Consider the following 17,409-nt stretch of genomic DNA (forward strand, 5'->3'; position numbering starts at 1 on the left):
GTTCTGCTCCACAGTCTCTCACGAGGCTGGAATCATTGTGGACCCAGGGATGGCCATCTCCTCCGAAGACTTGACTGGGCTCGGTCACGCACGTGCTTACAGGCAGCACTCCGAGCTCTTTTGCCACTTATGAGGCTCATCTGCCTTAGAAACTTTTTTTAACCCAGGTGCCAGCAGTCTTTGCTTAGAAAGCTCGGAGCATGAAGGGATGTGAGAATCCCTGGAACATTGTTTCCTAACAGGGAAATGAAGGGTCACCTCCGAATCTGGAGGGCGCGGCGGTTTCTGACAGCAGTGGCAAGAGCAGGCCCAGTGCGGGTGACCAGTTGCGCTGCTTTGGGGCAGGCGGAGGCAGGGAGCCTGTCCATTTGGGGGTCTGTGGGGTGGTGGGTGTCTGGGCTTCCCGCTGCATCCCTGACACCTGGGGTGACGTCCAGGACAGCTGTGGGTGTCGTTCTAGTGCACGGGTTCATCGTGACACAAGGTGATTGGGTCATATTAAGTATTTAATAGCCTAAAAATCAGTACCTTAGATCTGCGAATGTTTTTTTTTGAACCTGTTTTTAATCTAATTGACCTTGTTCCCTCTAATTTCTGTACCTCCTTGTTTAAATCACTTGTTTCCATAGGATCTTCCCAATAATATGATTTACCAAGTCGCCATTAAGTCTCTTCCTCAAGACTGGTTGTGGTGTGAAACGTGGTGTGATGATGACTCCAAACAGAGAGCCAAAACCATTGATCTGGTGAGTGTGCGTGCTGTCCTCTGCATGCAGGCAGGTGTGAACGTGTTCCAATAGAATTGTTTCTCTTTTATAGACAGAATGGCACCCCTGTGGCACCCAGCTGCTTCGTCTGTTAGTACCATTCTGTTTACTTAGGTCGGCCAAGTACAGGGCTGTGTCAGGGGCCTCCAGGACCACCCCCAGCTTTGAGGAACCATTAAGAGGACTCCCAGGACTCAGAATATCGTCCTGCTCATGGCTGTGCTTTATTCCAGGGGGTACAAATCCATGTCCACAGAGGGAAGAGGTGTCTGGGGCAAAGTGCAGAGCAAGCCAGGTGCAAGCTTCCAGGAGCCCTCTCCCTGTGCAGTCACACAAGAGCAGCTTAACCCCGTAAGCTGTGGGGAATTCCACAACACTGGTGAGGTGCTGTGTCCCAGGGCAGCTGGTTAGGAACCCAGGGCCCAGGATTCCTACAGCGGGGGCTGCTCGCACAAGCACTCCCCCTGCCTGTCGCGTTGACCAGGCATTTAATACGTAAAAACACTGAAAATTCCCAACAATCAAAAGGAAAGCAGGTTCAGCATAAACCACGGGATTGGCAGGGTTTAGGCACTGTGAGCCAGTCTTACCAGGGATGGTGGGAACACTGCTGAAACCCAAGTGCCCAGAAGCCAGCCAGGGGCCATCCTTGCAAGCAGGCCTTTCGAAGGATCCGATCTCGGGCTTGCTGCATTACTCTTTTCGGCACTTTTCAGGGGCTTCTGAAAGAAAGGCCAGGAGCTGCCTGAAGTGTTCATGGATTAACTATTATCTTAATATATAACCAGTTTGGTTCTCCTGCCAATATTTTCCCCAAATGAAGACAACCGAAATAATTCTGTGTCTACTAAATTATCCTATACATGTCTGTTTTTCTTCCTTGTGAGAAATTTTTTTTCATTTTAATTTTAAGTAGATTAACTATGCTACACAGTGTAAGTCTCCTAAATGTGAAATAGTTCAAACTAATTTATTTAGTCTGTCTCAAAGTCACATTCTAATATTTTATTGTCTTTGGTAGTCACGAGATGTTGTCATTCTTTTTCTGACCATCTTGTTTTTTGTGCTAATTTAAGTTTTAAATAATTATTTACAAGATCTTCAGTAAAAAATAAGCTGTCAAAATATTAGCATTCATACAGTTTTGAACAAAATAAGACAGGACAATAAAATAGACATTTTTCTAGGTATGTGTAGAAATGTATAGAAAAAAAAGTAGCATGCCAGTATGTTAGGTTTCAGTCAAAGGTGATAGAATGTAGCAGAAACAAGTAAGATGGCATTGTTAAGAAGAAAGCAAGGGAATGTTCTAAAGAGAGGTCAAGAACATAACGAAACTCCTAAGAGATTGTTAAGGTTGTGCTGGGACGTAAAAGGTTGTGACTCATACATTAGGGACGGAAGGTCTCCTTGGGATCTCTAACACTTAGAGATAGTTAGCATGAGCTAACTATGACAAACCCCAAATTTCAGTGGTTTCTTACTCACCTGAATACAGATCTAAGTGAGTATTCTGTCAGTGAGTAGCTTCCCTGTCCATCATGACTCAGGGACCGGCCTCCATCCACCTGGGGCTACTTCATCCTCTGAGGTCCTGTCATCATCTGTATCCATCTGGAGCTGATCTGTCCAGGACGGTGGCCACTTGCCACATGTGTCCATTCAGCACTTAAAATGTTGCTAGTCTGAACTGAGATGTGCTGTAAAGTATAAGATACCAGATTTTGAAGACTCGGTACTATAATAAGAAGGTAAAAATATCTCATATTACTAACTTTTATATTTATTACATATTGACTGATAATTTGGACATATTTGGTTAAATAAAATACAGTATTAAAATTTATTTCACCTGTTCCTTTTATATGTGGCTACTAGAAAATTTAAGATGACATATGTAGTTTCCATCATATTTCTGTTGTGAAGTGTTGATCTGGAGGGGAGGTAAGAAGTGTGAGGAATGCTTCCTGACTCCTAAAAGCTGTGGCCCCTTGGGTGGGAATTGGTTGTGTGGCCACATCTAGATGTCAGAGGAGCTGAGAAATGGCATTCCCAGATGGGCTACTTCCTAGTGATGGGTCTACATAGAGAAAAGGTGGCATAAATTTTGGTGGACAGCTAGCCATCCCTCCCACAGAAACACTTCAAAATGAGAGAACATGCTAATTTGGGCCAGCTTCTTGGAGAAAAAGTTAAGGGAGTGCAGAAAAATCCCAAGGAAATGGCCTAATGAAGAGGAGAAAGCATGATTAATGGTATTGAAGGTGAGAAGGAGAGCATTTCTGAATGTTAGGATACTGTCTCAGCTCCATTTCAATAATCAGGTTTCTCAACCTGGGCATTATTTACATTTAGGACCGTATAATCCGCAATTGTGGGGACCGTCCTGCTCTTTGTAGGATGTTTAGCAGCATCCCTGGCCTTACCCACTAGATGGCAGTATCACCCCACCCCACCCCACCCCGAGCCGTGACACCCAAAATGTGTCCAGACCTTGTCAGAGCTCCCTTGAGGGGCATAATAGCCCTGTTTAAGTACCACTGATAGAGATTATAGGGGGAAAAAATTATAGCACAAAAAAAAAAGGAAAACATAGTATTTTTAACAGTTTCTGACACAAAATGAAAGAAAATGTTTCCATTATCTTCACTTTATAGAACATATTGTCTGTAAGGTTAATTTCTGCAAAGAAAATCCTCTTTTCCCACTTACTTCAGGAATTTATTACTATCGAAAAAGTCCATAATGGAATGAACTGAAAATATTTGGTGAGGAAAGGATCAAGACAGCAGGTTCATGGCTTATAACCAATAGCTTTCCCACAAGGAATTAAGGAGAAAGCAAGCTGTGGCAACTATAAGAAAATGTCACAGAGCGTGAGCTTCAAGATGCATCCTCTGTGAATGCCTTGTAGAGAGCAAAGGCGAGGCTTGTGGAACTTGGGGACGTTTGTGCTCCTCCCACCGTCCTTCATGTCTCAGTCAGTGGCATCTCCATTCTTCACATGGCTTCAGCCAAACACTCTGGGGGCACCTGTGACCTCTCTCCTCACAACTCCCATGCAGCGCATTAGCAGACCTTTGTCAGCTGGACTGTCCCCTACATCCAGAATCAGATCCTTCTCCTATGATACGTTTTGCCTTTTAACCTTTAATTTCCCAAGGAACTCCATAGTAGGGCCAATTGTTCATTGAGTAGTTTAAATGGATCCTGTGTCAGTGGAACCCTGGAGATTATCTACCTCCTCTATGATGAAGCACTAGGACCCCCCACACACATACACACACATAACACATAAAACACACATGGACACACATATAGGTGAAATGTATGGATCGCACTACTAGAAAGAGTGGAGTTGGAACCATGACTGAGGATCTGAATCCACTGGTTTCCCACTGTGTCTGTCAGATAGACTAGTTAATATTTTTAGACATGAGATTTATAAACTACTCTGAATTTCACATCTATCAATATTTTGACAAATGAGTTCCAGTTAACTGATTTTTTTTTCTAGTTAACTGATTTTTAATAGCATCACAGTTGCTAATTAGAACAGAGGCATAAGAAGGGGAATGAATGTTTTTGCTAAAGAAACTCAAGGAATTTCTAAAGGCTAACAAATACTTTTGTCTGTGGAAAACATAAAGCATATAAACCAGACTTTAATCCAAAGAAAAGATAAGAAAATATTTATTAATGTAGTCTCCTATGTTCTTTTACAAATGGTCATGTAATTAGACCTTTTGTCAAAACAGTTTGCAGAATTGTTTGACAAACTCCTTGTTAAGCATCAGAATGTTTTTAATTAATTTTTGTTTAAATTTCTGATTGAGGTGTTTGCATTAAACACTTTTTGCTTACATAAAGTATGATTTGTCATTTCACTTGATCCTTTCCCTATTAAACTAATTGTAGTACTTTAAATATTTAGTATTTAGGACTCAGCTTTTTACAAAATGTGTTTTGTTTGCTCTAGTGACATAGTAATGTCCTCAAGCATTTCCTTTATGTTTTCTGAACAATGGTCAGTCAGTCCTTCCTTCCCTCTTCCTTCCCTGCCTCCCTCCCTTCCTTCTTTCCTTAATTGAAGTATAATTAACATACAAGGATAATAGTTTTTCATTAACAAAACTTTATTTAAACTTTTAGTGCAATAATCCCAAAACAAAAGAACCCAAGCTAGAAGCTGCTGCGAGGATTGTCCCAGAATGGGTGGAGTATGACACTGAGATACGACAACTGTTAGATCATCTTGAGAACAAGAAGAAAAATGCAAGTAAGTCATCATTCTGCGGTGGTGTTGCATTAACTGAGATTATAATAGATTACAAACTCATTTCTTGGTGAATTTATTAAATGTAAATGTAAATTAGATCAGAATTTCTTTAAGAAATTTGTGACATTATTAAGGATTTCCTTTTTGTATGGACTAAGCTCACAAATTAAAAACATGGATAGAGAATCTCTTCCCCCATGGATAGAACTTCAGTTCATGTCACCACAGATCCGGGTGCTGTGGCATTAGCCTCCTGACACAGCGGTAAAAAAAGAAAAAATGTTTGTCTTTAAGATTATATCAAATTTCCCAAATGGTAAAATCCAAGCCCTGAGATTTAGTAAAAGACTTACATAGTAACTAGAAATATTACCTCCTATCTCCTAAACGAATCTCCTACAGCATAGGGATTTCCCGTGTGTTCCTGATTCTCGCAGCCTTAGGGCTGGAGCGTGATTCGGTTTCGATGTGCTTCCATTTCCAAGATTAAACTGTGGTTACCTGAGCATTTCATCACTCAGCATAAACCTTCAACAAATAAGTGTTGAATATGCCTTTAAAGCTGATATAAACTTCTTGATTGCCTCGTAATTCTTTCCTCATCAGTGCCTAGTTCTCTGTTTTTCTTTACTCTTTTTTAAAAATAGCACTGAGCTCTAGTCCGTGTTAGAGACTTTCACAGGTTATATTAATCCTGAACAATAATTCTTTCCAGTGGTTCAGAATAAAATTCTTAATTTCCTCAGCTTTATTTTTTCAAGAAGTTCAAATGTTAAATATAAACATAAAAATGTTATATATATAAACTTTCTCACATAAGCATGAAATTGTGTTTCATCTTGACTTTCTGTATTCCTTAAAAAAACTAGTGTGGTTATTTTCTGAGAAGTTCAGTATTTAAAACACACTCACGGGGGCACCTGGGTGGCTCAGTCCTTAAGCATCTGCGTTCGGCTCAGGTCATGATCCCAGGGTCCTGGGATCAAGCCCCGCATCGGGCTCCCTGCTTGGCGGAAAGCCTGCTTCTCCCTCTGCTGCTCCCCCTGCTTGTGTTGCCTCTCTCGCTGTCTCTCTGTGTCAAAAAAGAAATAAAATCTTTTTAAAAAAATAAAACACACTCATGTATTTTTAATTAATAAATTAAATAATTAAGACCATTTCAATGCAGAAGAAGATTCTGTAAGTGGTGTGATATAACTGTTTTGAAGGGAAAGAGATAAGACAGAGAAGGGGGAGAAAAGGAAAAAAGTAAAAGGAAGAGAAAAATGAAATTTTACATAATTACCTCAAAAATTTTTAATGCACAGAACATGAGATGAAATGTTTCTCTTATCATATTGGAAAGAGTTAAAGGATTAATAATATCCAGTGTTAGCAAGTGTATTGACAAGTGAGCACTCTCATGTACTCATACGTACAGTAGCTGTATAAATTAAGGAAATATTACGGTATGTATAAAAATTTAAAATATGTGTGCCCTTTGACCCAGCAATTCACTTTAACAAATTTACATTTAAAAAAGAGAAATGACGGGGTGCCTGGGTGGCTCAGCCAGTTAGGCCGACTCTTAATTTCAGCTCAGGTCATGATCTCAGGGCCGCAGGATCAAGCCCCACATAGGGCTCCATGCTCAGTGAGGAGTCTGCTTGAGATTCCTCTCCTCCTCTCCCTCTGCCCCTCCCCCCACACACAGACACACTCTCTCTCTCTCTCTCTCATTCAAATAAATCTTTAAAAAAAGAAAAAAGAAAAAGAAAAGGTATATGTATACGTATGATTGTTACCGTTGTTTTTAATGAGATAGAAATAATTTATCCAGTGGAGCACCTGGGTGGCTCAGTTGGTTAAGCATCCAACTCTTGATCTATTCAGCTCAGGTCTTGATCTCAGGGTCATGAGCTTGCCCTGCACTGGGCTCCATGCTGGGCATGGAGCCTACTTTAAAAAAAGAAATAAGAAATAATTTATCCATTAATAGACTATTGATTATATAAACATCATTACATACAAACAATGAAATATAGCATAGCCTTTCAAGAGAATTGAGATAAATGTGTTTTGCTGACAGCATATTTTAAGTTAAAAATATAGAATAATATTTGTAATATGATTGACCCCATCATAAAGAAAAATGGCGTGTTTGTATATGTTTACATATGTATTTGTATAAAAATAAGAGATTAAAAAATAAGTTTTATGAGATTGAATTTTTTACTTAATTTTGAATTACAAATGTAAGATATGTTATAAATATTAAAACAACATGGAAGTATATAGGATAAAGTTGGAAGACGTCTTTTACTCAAACACAAAGAGGCAATCATTTTTAAGGCTATGGTATATATTTTATAACTTTTGGCATTTCTCTTATTGCAAGCTATATTAGTTTTCTGGGGTTGCTCTAACACAGTACCGCAGTCTAGGTGGCTTAAACAAAAGAAATTATTTGTCTCACGGTTCTGGTAACTTGAAGTCCAAGATCCGGGTGTCATTAGGGTTGGTTCCTTTTGAGGGCAGTGAGGGAGGACCTGTCCCAGGCCTTCTTCTTGACTTGTAGGTGGCCATTTTCTCTCTGGCTCCCTTTACCTTGTCTTCTCTCTATATATGTCTGTGTGCAGATTTCTTCATTCAACAAGGACACCAGTCATGTTGGATTAGGGTGTACCCTAATGGCGTCATTTTAACTTCATTATCTCTGTAAAGACTCTATTTCCAAATAAGGTCACATTCTGCAGTCCTGCAAGTTAGGATTCCACCATATGAATTTTGGAGGGAAACAGTTCAACCCATAACATGAATGGAGTTGAGGCTATTGTCATATGCTTAAGGGCCATTTGTAATTTCTTCTGTTTTCCAACTGTTTATTCTTTTCCTTTGCTCATTTTTTTCTAGAGGATTGTTGTCCAACACTGGAAAAAAATTAATGATCTTTATTCCAGAGATTTGTGCTGCCACCTTTATCGTATACTAAATTCCTGTATTATTTATGTCTCATTTGGCACATTTTTTATCCTCTTCCATTGATCTCTGTCTATACATGTGCCTATTTCACACTCCTTTTTGAAGATTTAGAGCATGTTTTACTACTGAGTAGGGCTGGGGCGCCTGGGTGGCTCAGTCGTTAAGCGTCTGCCTTCGGCTCAGGTCATGATCCCAGGGTCCTGGGATCGAGCCCCGCATCGGGCTCCCTGCTCCGCGGGAAGCCTGCTTCTCCCTCTCCCACTCCCCCTGCTTGTGTTCCCTCTCTCGCTGTCTCTCACTCTGTCAAATAAATAAATAAAATCTTTAAAAAAAAAAAAAAATACTGCGTAGGGCTTCTCTCCCCTCATTGCTACTTTGTTGTTGTTGTTTTCCTGGTACTCCTGTTCATTTTTCCATATAAGCTTTAGAATCATCTTATCTGGGTCAAAATTTTTCAGGGTTTTTTTGGGGGGTGAGTGTGCTGGAGGGAAGATTACATTAAATTTATTAATTAGGTTAGGGAGTATTGACATCTTCATGAAAACTGTTCTTCCCATTTAAGCATGTGTTGTATCTTTCTTTATGTTCAGGTTCAGTTTTATGTTTGTCAAGAATCATAACATTTTAATCATCTAAGCTTTATACGTATCTTTTTAAGCTTGTTCCTAGGTATTTCATCTTTTTGTTACTATTTATGAATGGGATTTTCTCTTACAATGTATCTTCTTACTGGCAGTTACTTGTACATAGACTATTTTCTGCATATGAATTTTTATTTCTGTGATCACACTGAATTCTCATTTATAGTAATATTTAAGTTGATTCTCTTGATTTTTTTCCTCCCAAGATCATCTGCAAACAAAAATGGTTTTTCCTCTTCCTTTCTAATCATTATACCTCACATTGCTTTTTCTCATCTAATCGCTTTGGCTAACATTTTTTTTTTTTTTAAAGATTTTATTTATTTATTTGAAAGAGAGAGAGCGAGCACATGAGAGGGGGGAGGGTCAGAGGGCGAAGCAGACTCCCTGCTGAGCAGGTAGCCCGATGCGGGACTCGATCCCGGGACTCCAGGATCATGACCTGAGCCGAAGGCAGTCGCCCAACCAACTGAGCCACCCAGGCGCCCCTTGGCTAACATCTCTAATATGATGTTAAATAACAGTAGTGCACTAGGCCTCTTTCTCACTTTGCCTGGCCAACTTTGTGTGTTTTCCTATTAAGTAAGATAATAGCTTTGGACTACAAAAATTTATCATGTTGAGGAAATAGCCATTGATTCCTATTTTAATAAATGTTTTTATCAGTAATATAATAAATTGTATTTAGCACAGTATATAAACTAACTAGAATTTGAAAAGAATAAAAAGAATGGGTTGCATTTGATTGACTGCCTCTTCAACAGAAATAGAGGTGACTATCTGGTTTTTATATTTGATTTATTAATATGACAAACTATATTAATATATTTCCTAATACTGAATCATCCCTGTGTTCCAGGATTAAACTCAGCTTGGTCATGACCTATCATTCTTTATTTTTCCTTTTTTTAAGTTGAGATATAATTGACAGATACAACATTATATTAGTTTCAGGTATATAACATGATTTATTATTGGTATGTATTGCAAAATGATCAAAATAAGTCTAATATTCATTACCATACACAGTTATAAATTTTTTCTTGTGATGAGAACTTTAAAAGTCTCTCTTAGCAACTTCCAAATATATAATACAGTATTGTTAAATACAGTCACCATGCTGTTCATTATATCCCTATGACATTTATTTTATAACTAGAAGTTTGTACCTTTTGACCCCCTCATCTATTTTGCCCATCCCCCACACCCCTGACAACCACTAATCTGTTCTCTGTATCTGTGAGCTCAGTGTTGTTTTATTTCAGATTCCACATATAAGCAAGATCATAGAGTATTTGTCTTTCTTTCTGACTTCATTCACTTAGCATAGTGTCTTCAAGATCCATTCATGCTTTTGCAAATGGCAGGATTTCCTTCTTTTTATGGCCAAATAATATTTCACTTTATACACACACACACACACACACCCCACACTTTCCTTATCCATTCATTCATCCATCAATGGACACTTAGGTTGTTTCCATGTCTTGGGTATTGTAAATAGTGCTGCAATGAACATGAGGACATAGATACCTTTTCAAGTTACTGTTTTTGTTTCCTTTGGATAAATACCCAGAAGTAAAATTCTGGATTATATGGTAGTTCTTTTTGTAATTTTTTGAGGAACTACCATATGTTTCCCGTAGTGGCTGCACCAATTTACATTTCCCTCAGCAGTGCACAAGGGTTCTCTTCTTTCCACATCCTTGCTAACACTTGTTGTTTCTTGTCGTTTTGATAATAGCCATTCTAACAGGTACAAGATGGTATCTTATTGTGGTTTTGATTTTCATTTCCCTGATGATTAGTGATGTTGACCTGTTGGCCATTTATATATCATCTTTGGAAAAATGTCTCTTCAGAGCCTCTGTCCATTTTCTTAATTGGATTGATTGGTTTTTTGCTATTGAGTTGTATGAGTTCTTTATATAGTTTGGATATTAACCCCTTATCAGATATATGATTTGCAAATATTTTTTCCTATGCCATAGGTTGCCTTTTCATTTTGTTGATGGTTTCTTTGCCATGCAGAAGCTTTTTAGTTTCATGTAGTCCTACTTGTTTACTTTTGCTTGCTTTTGTTGCCTTTGCTTTTGGTGGCAAATTCAAAAAATATTGCCAACACTGATCTCAGGATGCTTCCTGCCTATGTTTTGTCCTGGAGTTTTATGGTTTCACATCTTAGCGTTTGATCCATTTTGAGTTAATCTTTGTGTATGGTGTAAGAATGGAGCAAAGTTTCATTCTTTTGCATGTGGCTGTCCAGTTTTCCCAATACTATTTATTGAAGAGACTATACTTTCCCCATTGCATATTCTTGGCTCCTTTGTTATAAATTAATTGACCATATTTGTATGACTCTATTTTTGGCCCTCCATTCTACTCCAGTGAACTGTGTATCTGTTTTTATGCCAGCGTCAAACTGTTTTGATATAGCTTTGTGATGTAGTTTTAAATCGGAGAGCCTGATGCCTCCAGCTTCGTTCTTTCTCAAGATTGCTTTTGGCTATTTGGGGTCTTTTGTGGTTCTTTATAAGTTTTAAGATTGTTTGTTTTATTTCTGTGAAAAATGGTGTTGGAATTTTGATATGGGTTGCACTGATCCTGTAGATTGCTTAGGATAGTAGGGACATTTTAATAATAATGATTCTTCCAGTCCATAATCATGGAATATCTTTCCATTTATTTGTGTCTTTATCAGCATCTCATAGTTTTCAATGTACAGGTCTTTCACCTCCTTGGTTAAATTTATTCCTAGGTATTGTATTCTTTTTGATGCAATTGTAAATAGATTACTTTCTTAATTTTTCTTTCTTACAGTTTGGTACTACTGTAAAAAAACACAACAGATTTCTGTATATTGATTTTGTGTCCTGCCACTTTACTGAATTCATTTATTAGTTTTAACAGTTTTTTGGTGGAATCTTTAGGGTTTCCTATATATAATATCATGTCATCTGCAAATAGCGACAGTTTACTTCTTTTCAACTTGGATGCCTTTCTTTCTTCCCTAATTGCTATGGCTAGTACTTCCAATACTATGTTGAATAAAAGTGGCGTGGGTAGGCATTCTTATCTTGTTCATGATCTGAGGGGAAAAACTTTTAGCTTTTTGCCATTGACTATGATGTTATCTGTGGACCTGTCATATATGGCCTTTATTATGTTGAGGTAGAGTCCCCTCTATATCCACTTAGTTGAGAGTTTTTATCATAAATGGATGTTGAGTTTTTTCAAATGCTTCTTCTGCATCCATTGAGATGATCATATTTGTATCCTTCGTTTTGTCGATGTGGTGTGTCGTGTTGGTTGATTTGTGGATGTGGAACCATCCTTGCATCTCTAGGAAAAATCCCACTTGATTACGGTGTGTGATCCTTTTAATGTATTGTTAAATCTGGTTTGCTAATACTTTGTTGAGGATTTTTCCATCTTTGTTTATCAGGAATATTGGTCCGTAATTTTCTTTTCTTGTAGTGTCCTTTTCTGGTTTGGGGATCAAGTTAATGCTGGCCTTATAAAATGAGTTCAGATGTGTTCCTTCCTTGTCTATTGTTTGGAAAAGTTTAAGAAGGATTGGTATTAATTATTCCTTAAATGTTTGGTAGAATTCACCAGTGAAGCCATCTGGTCCTGGACTTTTGTTTCTCAGGAGGTTTTGATTACTCATTCAGTCTCCTTACTAGTAATTGGTTTGTTTAGGTATTCTGTTTCTTCATGAATCAGTATATTCATGGTAAGTTGTATGTTTTTAGGAATTTATTCATTTCTTCTAGGTTGTCCCAGTTCCTTGGTGTATGATTGTTCATAGTAGTCTTTTACAGTTCTTTGTATTTCTGTAGTTATATTTTCTTTTTATATTTCCTAATTTTCCCCTCTGTTCAGGGGATTTTTTTTTTTTTACTTCTATTGATTTTTTTTGAAGGGGGCAATCCCATCTTAAGTTTTGCAGATCTTTTTCTCTGCTGCCTTTGAATTTCAGTGTCTTCTTGTTTTATGGTTTCATCGAATTTCATTTTCAGAATAATCTGGAAAATATTAGAATTATCTTAAGTACCTCTTTGGTTCTCTTTGTTACCTTTATTTCTTTTGGGTATGTTGATTGTTCATCTTGGTCCTTTTTTCTTTTGCTATTGGTCTTCCTCAAATGCCTGGAGATCCTTGGCTATTTTTATATTTTTAAGAGTAAAAGATTAGATTGATCAATACAGAGAGCTGGCAAGCGTTTCCTCTGTGTAAAAATGTCTGTTTTTCCAATAGGCTTCTTCCCTGAGTGGGAGGGTTAATCAATAGCTCTAGGTACATTAGCATGTGCAGAACTGACAGACTTCTCTGGATGTACGGGCACGGAACAGATAAAGGCCATGCTACACACCAGCCTGGCCAAAAGCCAAAATGAGGGCATTTTATTCAATAGCACTGACACTCATATGAAAATCAATCTCTGTCTCTCAGTAGATTGTTCAGTTTTGTTTTTGTTTTTGTTTTGTTTTCAAAAATCATCTTCTACTTTTTGTCTTGGAATAAACAGCCTGACCAGTTCTCTGTGAAATGTAGGGACAGAATGAGAGTGGGAAGCCGAGAGGCACAGATTTTCCTGACAGTGTTTCAGTTACTGCTTCACCTTCTCACTCACGCCCCACCAGTGTTTGCTGTTAGGAGATTCTCCTCTGTTGGGAAAATCAGCTCCTCTTCCCAGCCGTGTGCTCGTGTATCAGCTACGTGTTCTGTCTTCAATTTTTAGAAATTCATTCATAACTCTGCTCCAACGATGTTTCATAACCACTTCCCCCATTCTCATTGTTACTCCCTTTTATATTTCTTTATTATCTCTCAAGTAGAATTTAGTGAAGAGAGAAACATAGTCTAACATCTCGAATTATGGAAGAGGATGCATTTAAATTGTACTTTAATACATTTCTGCCTGAAAATGTCATTTTAAATATGTTAGTTTTAAAACCAGTATGTGACAGCTCAGTGATGCGGAAGAAGAAACCATTTTGGTGTCTAAGAGTCTTCGCTAGTACTGATCCTCACATTTGTGTCAGCTTCTGTCAGTATTTGAGTGCTCTTGTCTCTCCCATCTCAGAAGAGGACCACATATGGCTTCTGCTCTTTGTTGTTCCGTTATGTTAACCATAGGCTCTTTGTGCATGGTGAGTAACCTATCAGTATTTTTCAAGGCTTCCATTGCCAGGCAGGGTGCTAGGCTTTAGAGATAACAGGGATAAAAAAGATGTGGTCCTTGTGACCCATGAGAACTCCCCTCTAAGTGGTAAAATGTGAGTGCTTGTGATACAATGTAATAAGTACCATAATGTACAAAGAACTAATCTCATTTCACATAAGGAAGCAAATAGGTACTAAACAAATGAAAGGATCCTCCGTCAGCACCTATGCTGCTTTTTCTGTATCTCTTAATTTGGTGAGATTTATGCTCATAAGCTAATTTGATATTTAAGATTTCAATAACTAAATACATTTTCTTCCTCTACAGTTTTGACTCATGATGAGCTCTAGCACTGGCTTCTAGGAAAAGAAGAGGAAAGTATGACAAGAAATCTGCCACCTGCTGGGGAAGTGTGGAACTACTGCTAAGACTTCTGGAGCTTTCATTAAAGATCAGTGACATATTCCTCAATTTAAATAATATTAATTATTTAAAAATACATGTACTTAATGTATTGAATAAGTTTAAGTTATATAAAAAATGGCCATCGAGTATTTAAAACTAGATTATTTCTTTTTCTTTATTGCTTGAAACACTGGGTTTTCACCCATTAAAGTGATACTTTGCCAGATCGCCCAGTAGAAGAACATAACTGACTAGCTGGTCCTCATTGGGATTTATCAAACCATCTACGTCTGTGTATTCCCTCCTTATGCGTCCATATTTCTTTAATCGCAAAATGCATTTAAAATTAGAGAAACCTCTTGTGTTTTTTTCTTCTGAGAAAGAAAAGGACTCATGGTTACCTCTGAATAATAAAAAAAAAAAAAAAAAATTTAAGCCCATTTATAACTTACTTTAAAATGAAAGAAGTGTGATACTATACTATAATCATTTACTTCTCTTAAGCGATATGATACAATTCTAAGCTGTATTTGTATTAATGTTCCTAATTTTTATTTCACAAAATTATATTCATGGGCTTCTGAGGTTTGTATGCTTTTAAAAGAAGGAGTATAAAAAGAAGTATCAAGTAGTCACTTTTATAGAAACTAAGTTAAGCATATGAAGTTTGTTTTCCTGCTATGTATTAATAATAGATGAATAGAAATAGTGTTCAAAAACTATCCCCCTATTCTAGAATCTGGATCTTGGGAATGGAAGAGACCTCAGTGTCACTTGAACCCCATCCCCTGAAGAAGCTGATTCGATGGGGGGAATGAGCACGGGCGATCGTGATTGTGTACGGAGCGCTCCCTATGACCTGCCGAGTGTGCTGTGGGAAATGTCTCACAGAGGTTCGCCCCAGCCACCGCGGCAGGCCCCCTTCCGGGCCCCGTGCAGGGGAGCCGGGGACACCTGGGAACCCTGCCAGGCCATAGGGAGCAGTCTGCTCCAGGAGACAGGCAGGTCCCTCTGAGCTCCACAGTGAGCCAGAGCTGGCTCCTGGGGTCTCTCTTGCTCCTGGAGCTCCTCGGAACGGGTCTACCCCTCCTCTGCTCGGCAGCACGGCCCATAGAGTATTTGAAAATAGCCTCCCTGTTCCCAGCTGCTTCCTTCATTCTTTTTTTTTTTTTTTTAAAGATTTTATTTATTTATTTGACAGAGAGAGACAGCGAGAGAGGGAACACAAGCAGGGGGAGTGGGAGAGAGAGAAGCAGGCTTCCCGCGGAGCAGGGAGCCCGATGCGGGGCTCGATCCCAGGACCCTGGGATCATGACCTGAGCCGAAGGCAGATGCTTAACAACTGAGCCACCCAGGCGCCCCTGCTTCCTTCATTCTTAATGAGAAGTCACAAGAGCTCTCCCTCTCCTGGTCACCCTCCCTTCGTCACTTGTTCCCCTCTGTGGTAAAATGGAGTGTTCCAGGTGTGGCCTGCCCTGATGGAACGAGATTATTCCCGTGAGTGAGTTCCAAGGATCCTAAGGGATGCTGTGGAAGGCTGGAGTGGTAACTTCGCCTGGGGTGGCCAGCTCCGTGGTGCTGACGCCTCCAACGTCTGGGCTTGCGGAGAGGTAAGAGACTCTCTAAGCCAACTGAGGTGTGCCGTGGGGTTTGGGGCAGAATCCCCACCTGATGGTAAGATGGCACTGTGCTTTCCTTTATTGTCAGCTCGGTTTCACTTCCACAGAATCTTGTGGGGAGAAGGATCGGCTAGCCAAAGGCCCCTGATTCCCGTGCTTGGGACTAGCTACCATCTCCGGTATGCCAGACTTCCTATTTCACGGAGTATAAGCTAATATTGCAGAATAATGTAAACGGTCTTGATGCTCCCCTTCTAGTTTGTATGTTGTGATTCGAAGGGCACAGTGTCCATATCTCATTTCCAGATGAGTAAGAGCTTGTATCTAAAAATCCAGATTTAAGGGGCGCCTGGCTGGTCATGAGTTCAAGCCCTGTGTTGGGCATGGAGCCCACTTAAAAAGAATAAATTTTAAAAATTTTAAAAATCCAGATCTATAAATAAGATACTTCTTTACAGGGAGATTCTTTTATAAAATGACTCACTTTTAAATTTCTACGTTAAGTGCATATAGACTGCTGTGCGATACAAAAATCCGCTCTTCTCAGGGGCCGAGGGCGGGCAGTGACCCGCAGCCCTTACAAGGAAAGCCACCAGCTCCCCTGAGCTGCAAATGCTGACACGTAGCCTGGGGCATTTGCACCGTTCTGGATCCCGGTGCGGGCCCCCTGTCAAACGTTAACAAAACTCAAATCCTGAAAGAAAAAGAAAACACTTTCTATGAGAAGTTACAATCCACTTATCTTTCCCCCTCCTTAAAGGAAACTGTCAACAGTTTATTCAAGAATTAGGAGATTTTGAGCTTATCATGGAAAGACCTGTAAGCTTTAGGCATAAAGTAAACCCAAAATATGAGACTGAAGACCATCCAGTCTTCATACCACTCGGAAGCTGATATTCAAAAGGTTAGATTTTGGAAGTGCCCATCCTTTGGCTCCAGGTATCAAGTTCAGAGGACAGTGGAGCCTCTAGAGAGCGAGAACTTTGGAAAACACATAGGCCATCTCAGCCTGGAGTTAGATAAAATCGGTCTTTTCTTTAATGGGAAAAATGTAGTTTGACACAAGCGGGAGCCAGGCCCCGACTCCGGCCCCTGGGAAGCGGCCTGACCGCTGGCCCTGCCCCAGAAGGGGCTTCAGTAGGTAGCCGCCGACTCGGTACCCTTCGGTGACTAAAGCGTGGCGGAGACCGTTTTCTTCGTTGCTGCTGTATCTCCAAGAAGTTAGTGACATTTAGGGGGCAGGGGGAAAGAAATTAATGACATTTAACTTTCCACTAGAACAAGTAAGACTATTCACCAAAGGACTCGGACAGGTCTCAGCTCCAGGGATGAAATGCGCCAATGAATCAGGCTCAGGACCACGAAGTCTAAGCTACTGTCCCACCCCTGTCTTGCCCGCTTCTCTCACCTGACTTGGAAGGCTTAAAGCAATCCATTCACTTCCAAAGAACTGGTGGGATTTGTTAAAATCTTACCTTCGGTGGCAAAGTGAGGGAGGGGCGGCAGGAAGGCCCAGACTCTGAGAGCCCGAGCTCAGCTTACAGGAAATTGTGTGGCCCGGCGGTGC

The 17,409-nt window shown here is 39.6% G+C and overlaps 1 protein-coding gene across 4 annotated transcripts in view; it reads left to right on the forward strand.

Annotated features, from left to right (window-relative positions):
* UGGT2 (UDP-glucose glycoprotein glucosyltransferase 2) overlaps nucleotides 1–14,382 on the forward strand; it is a 176,900-nt gene extending 162,518 nt beyond the window's left edge. For all 4 annotated transcript variants that reach the window (XM_032402739.1, XM_032402742.1, XM_032402741.1 and 1 more), the window contains 3 exons: nucleotides 630–746; nucleotides 4,920–5,046; nucleotides 14,146–14,382. In XM_032402739.1, coding sequence (XP_032258630.1) covers nucleotides 630–746; nucleotides 4,920–5,046; nucleotides 14,146–14,168 — 267 coding nt within the window. In that variant the 3' untranslated portion in view covers nucleotides 14,169–14,382. The remainder of the gene's footprint in view (nucleotides 1–629; nucleotides 747–4,919; nucleotides 5,047–14,145) is intronic.
* The last annotated feature ends 3,027 nt before the right edge of the window (nucleotides 14,383–17,409 follow it).

Source organism: Phoca vitulina, unplaced genomic scaffold (assembly GCF_004348235.1).
Source record: "Phoca vitulina isolate PV1807 unplaced genomic scaffold, GSC_HSeal_1.0 scaffold5, whole genome shotgun sequence".
Lineage (NCBI taxonomy): Eukaryota > Metazoa > Chordata > Mammalia > Carnivora > Phocidae > Phoca > Phoca vitulina.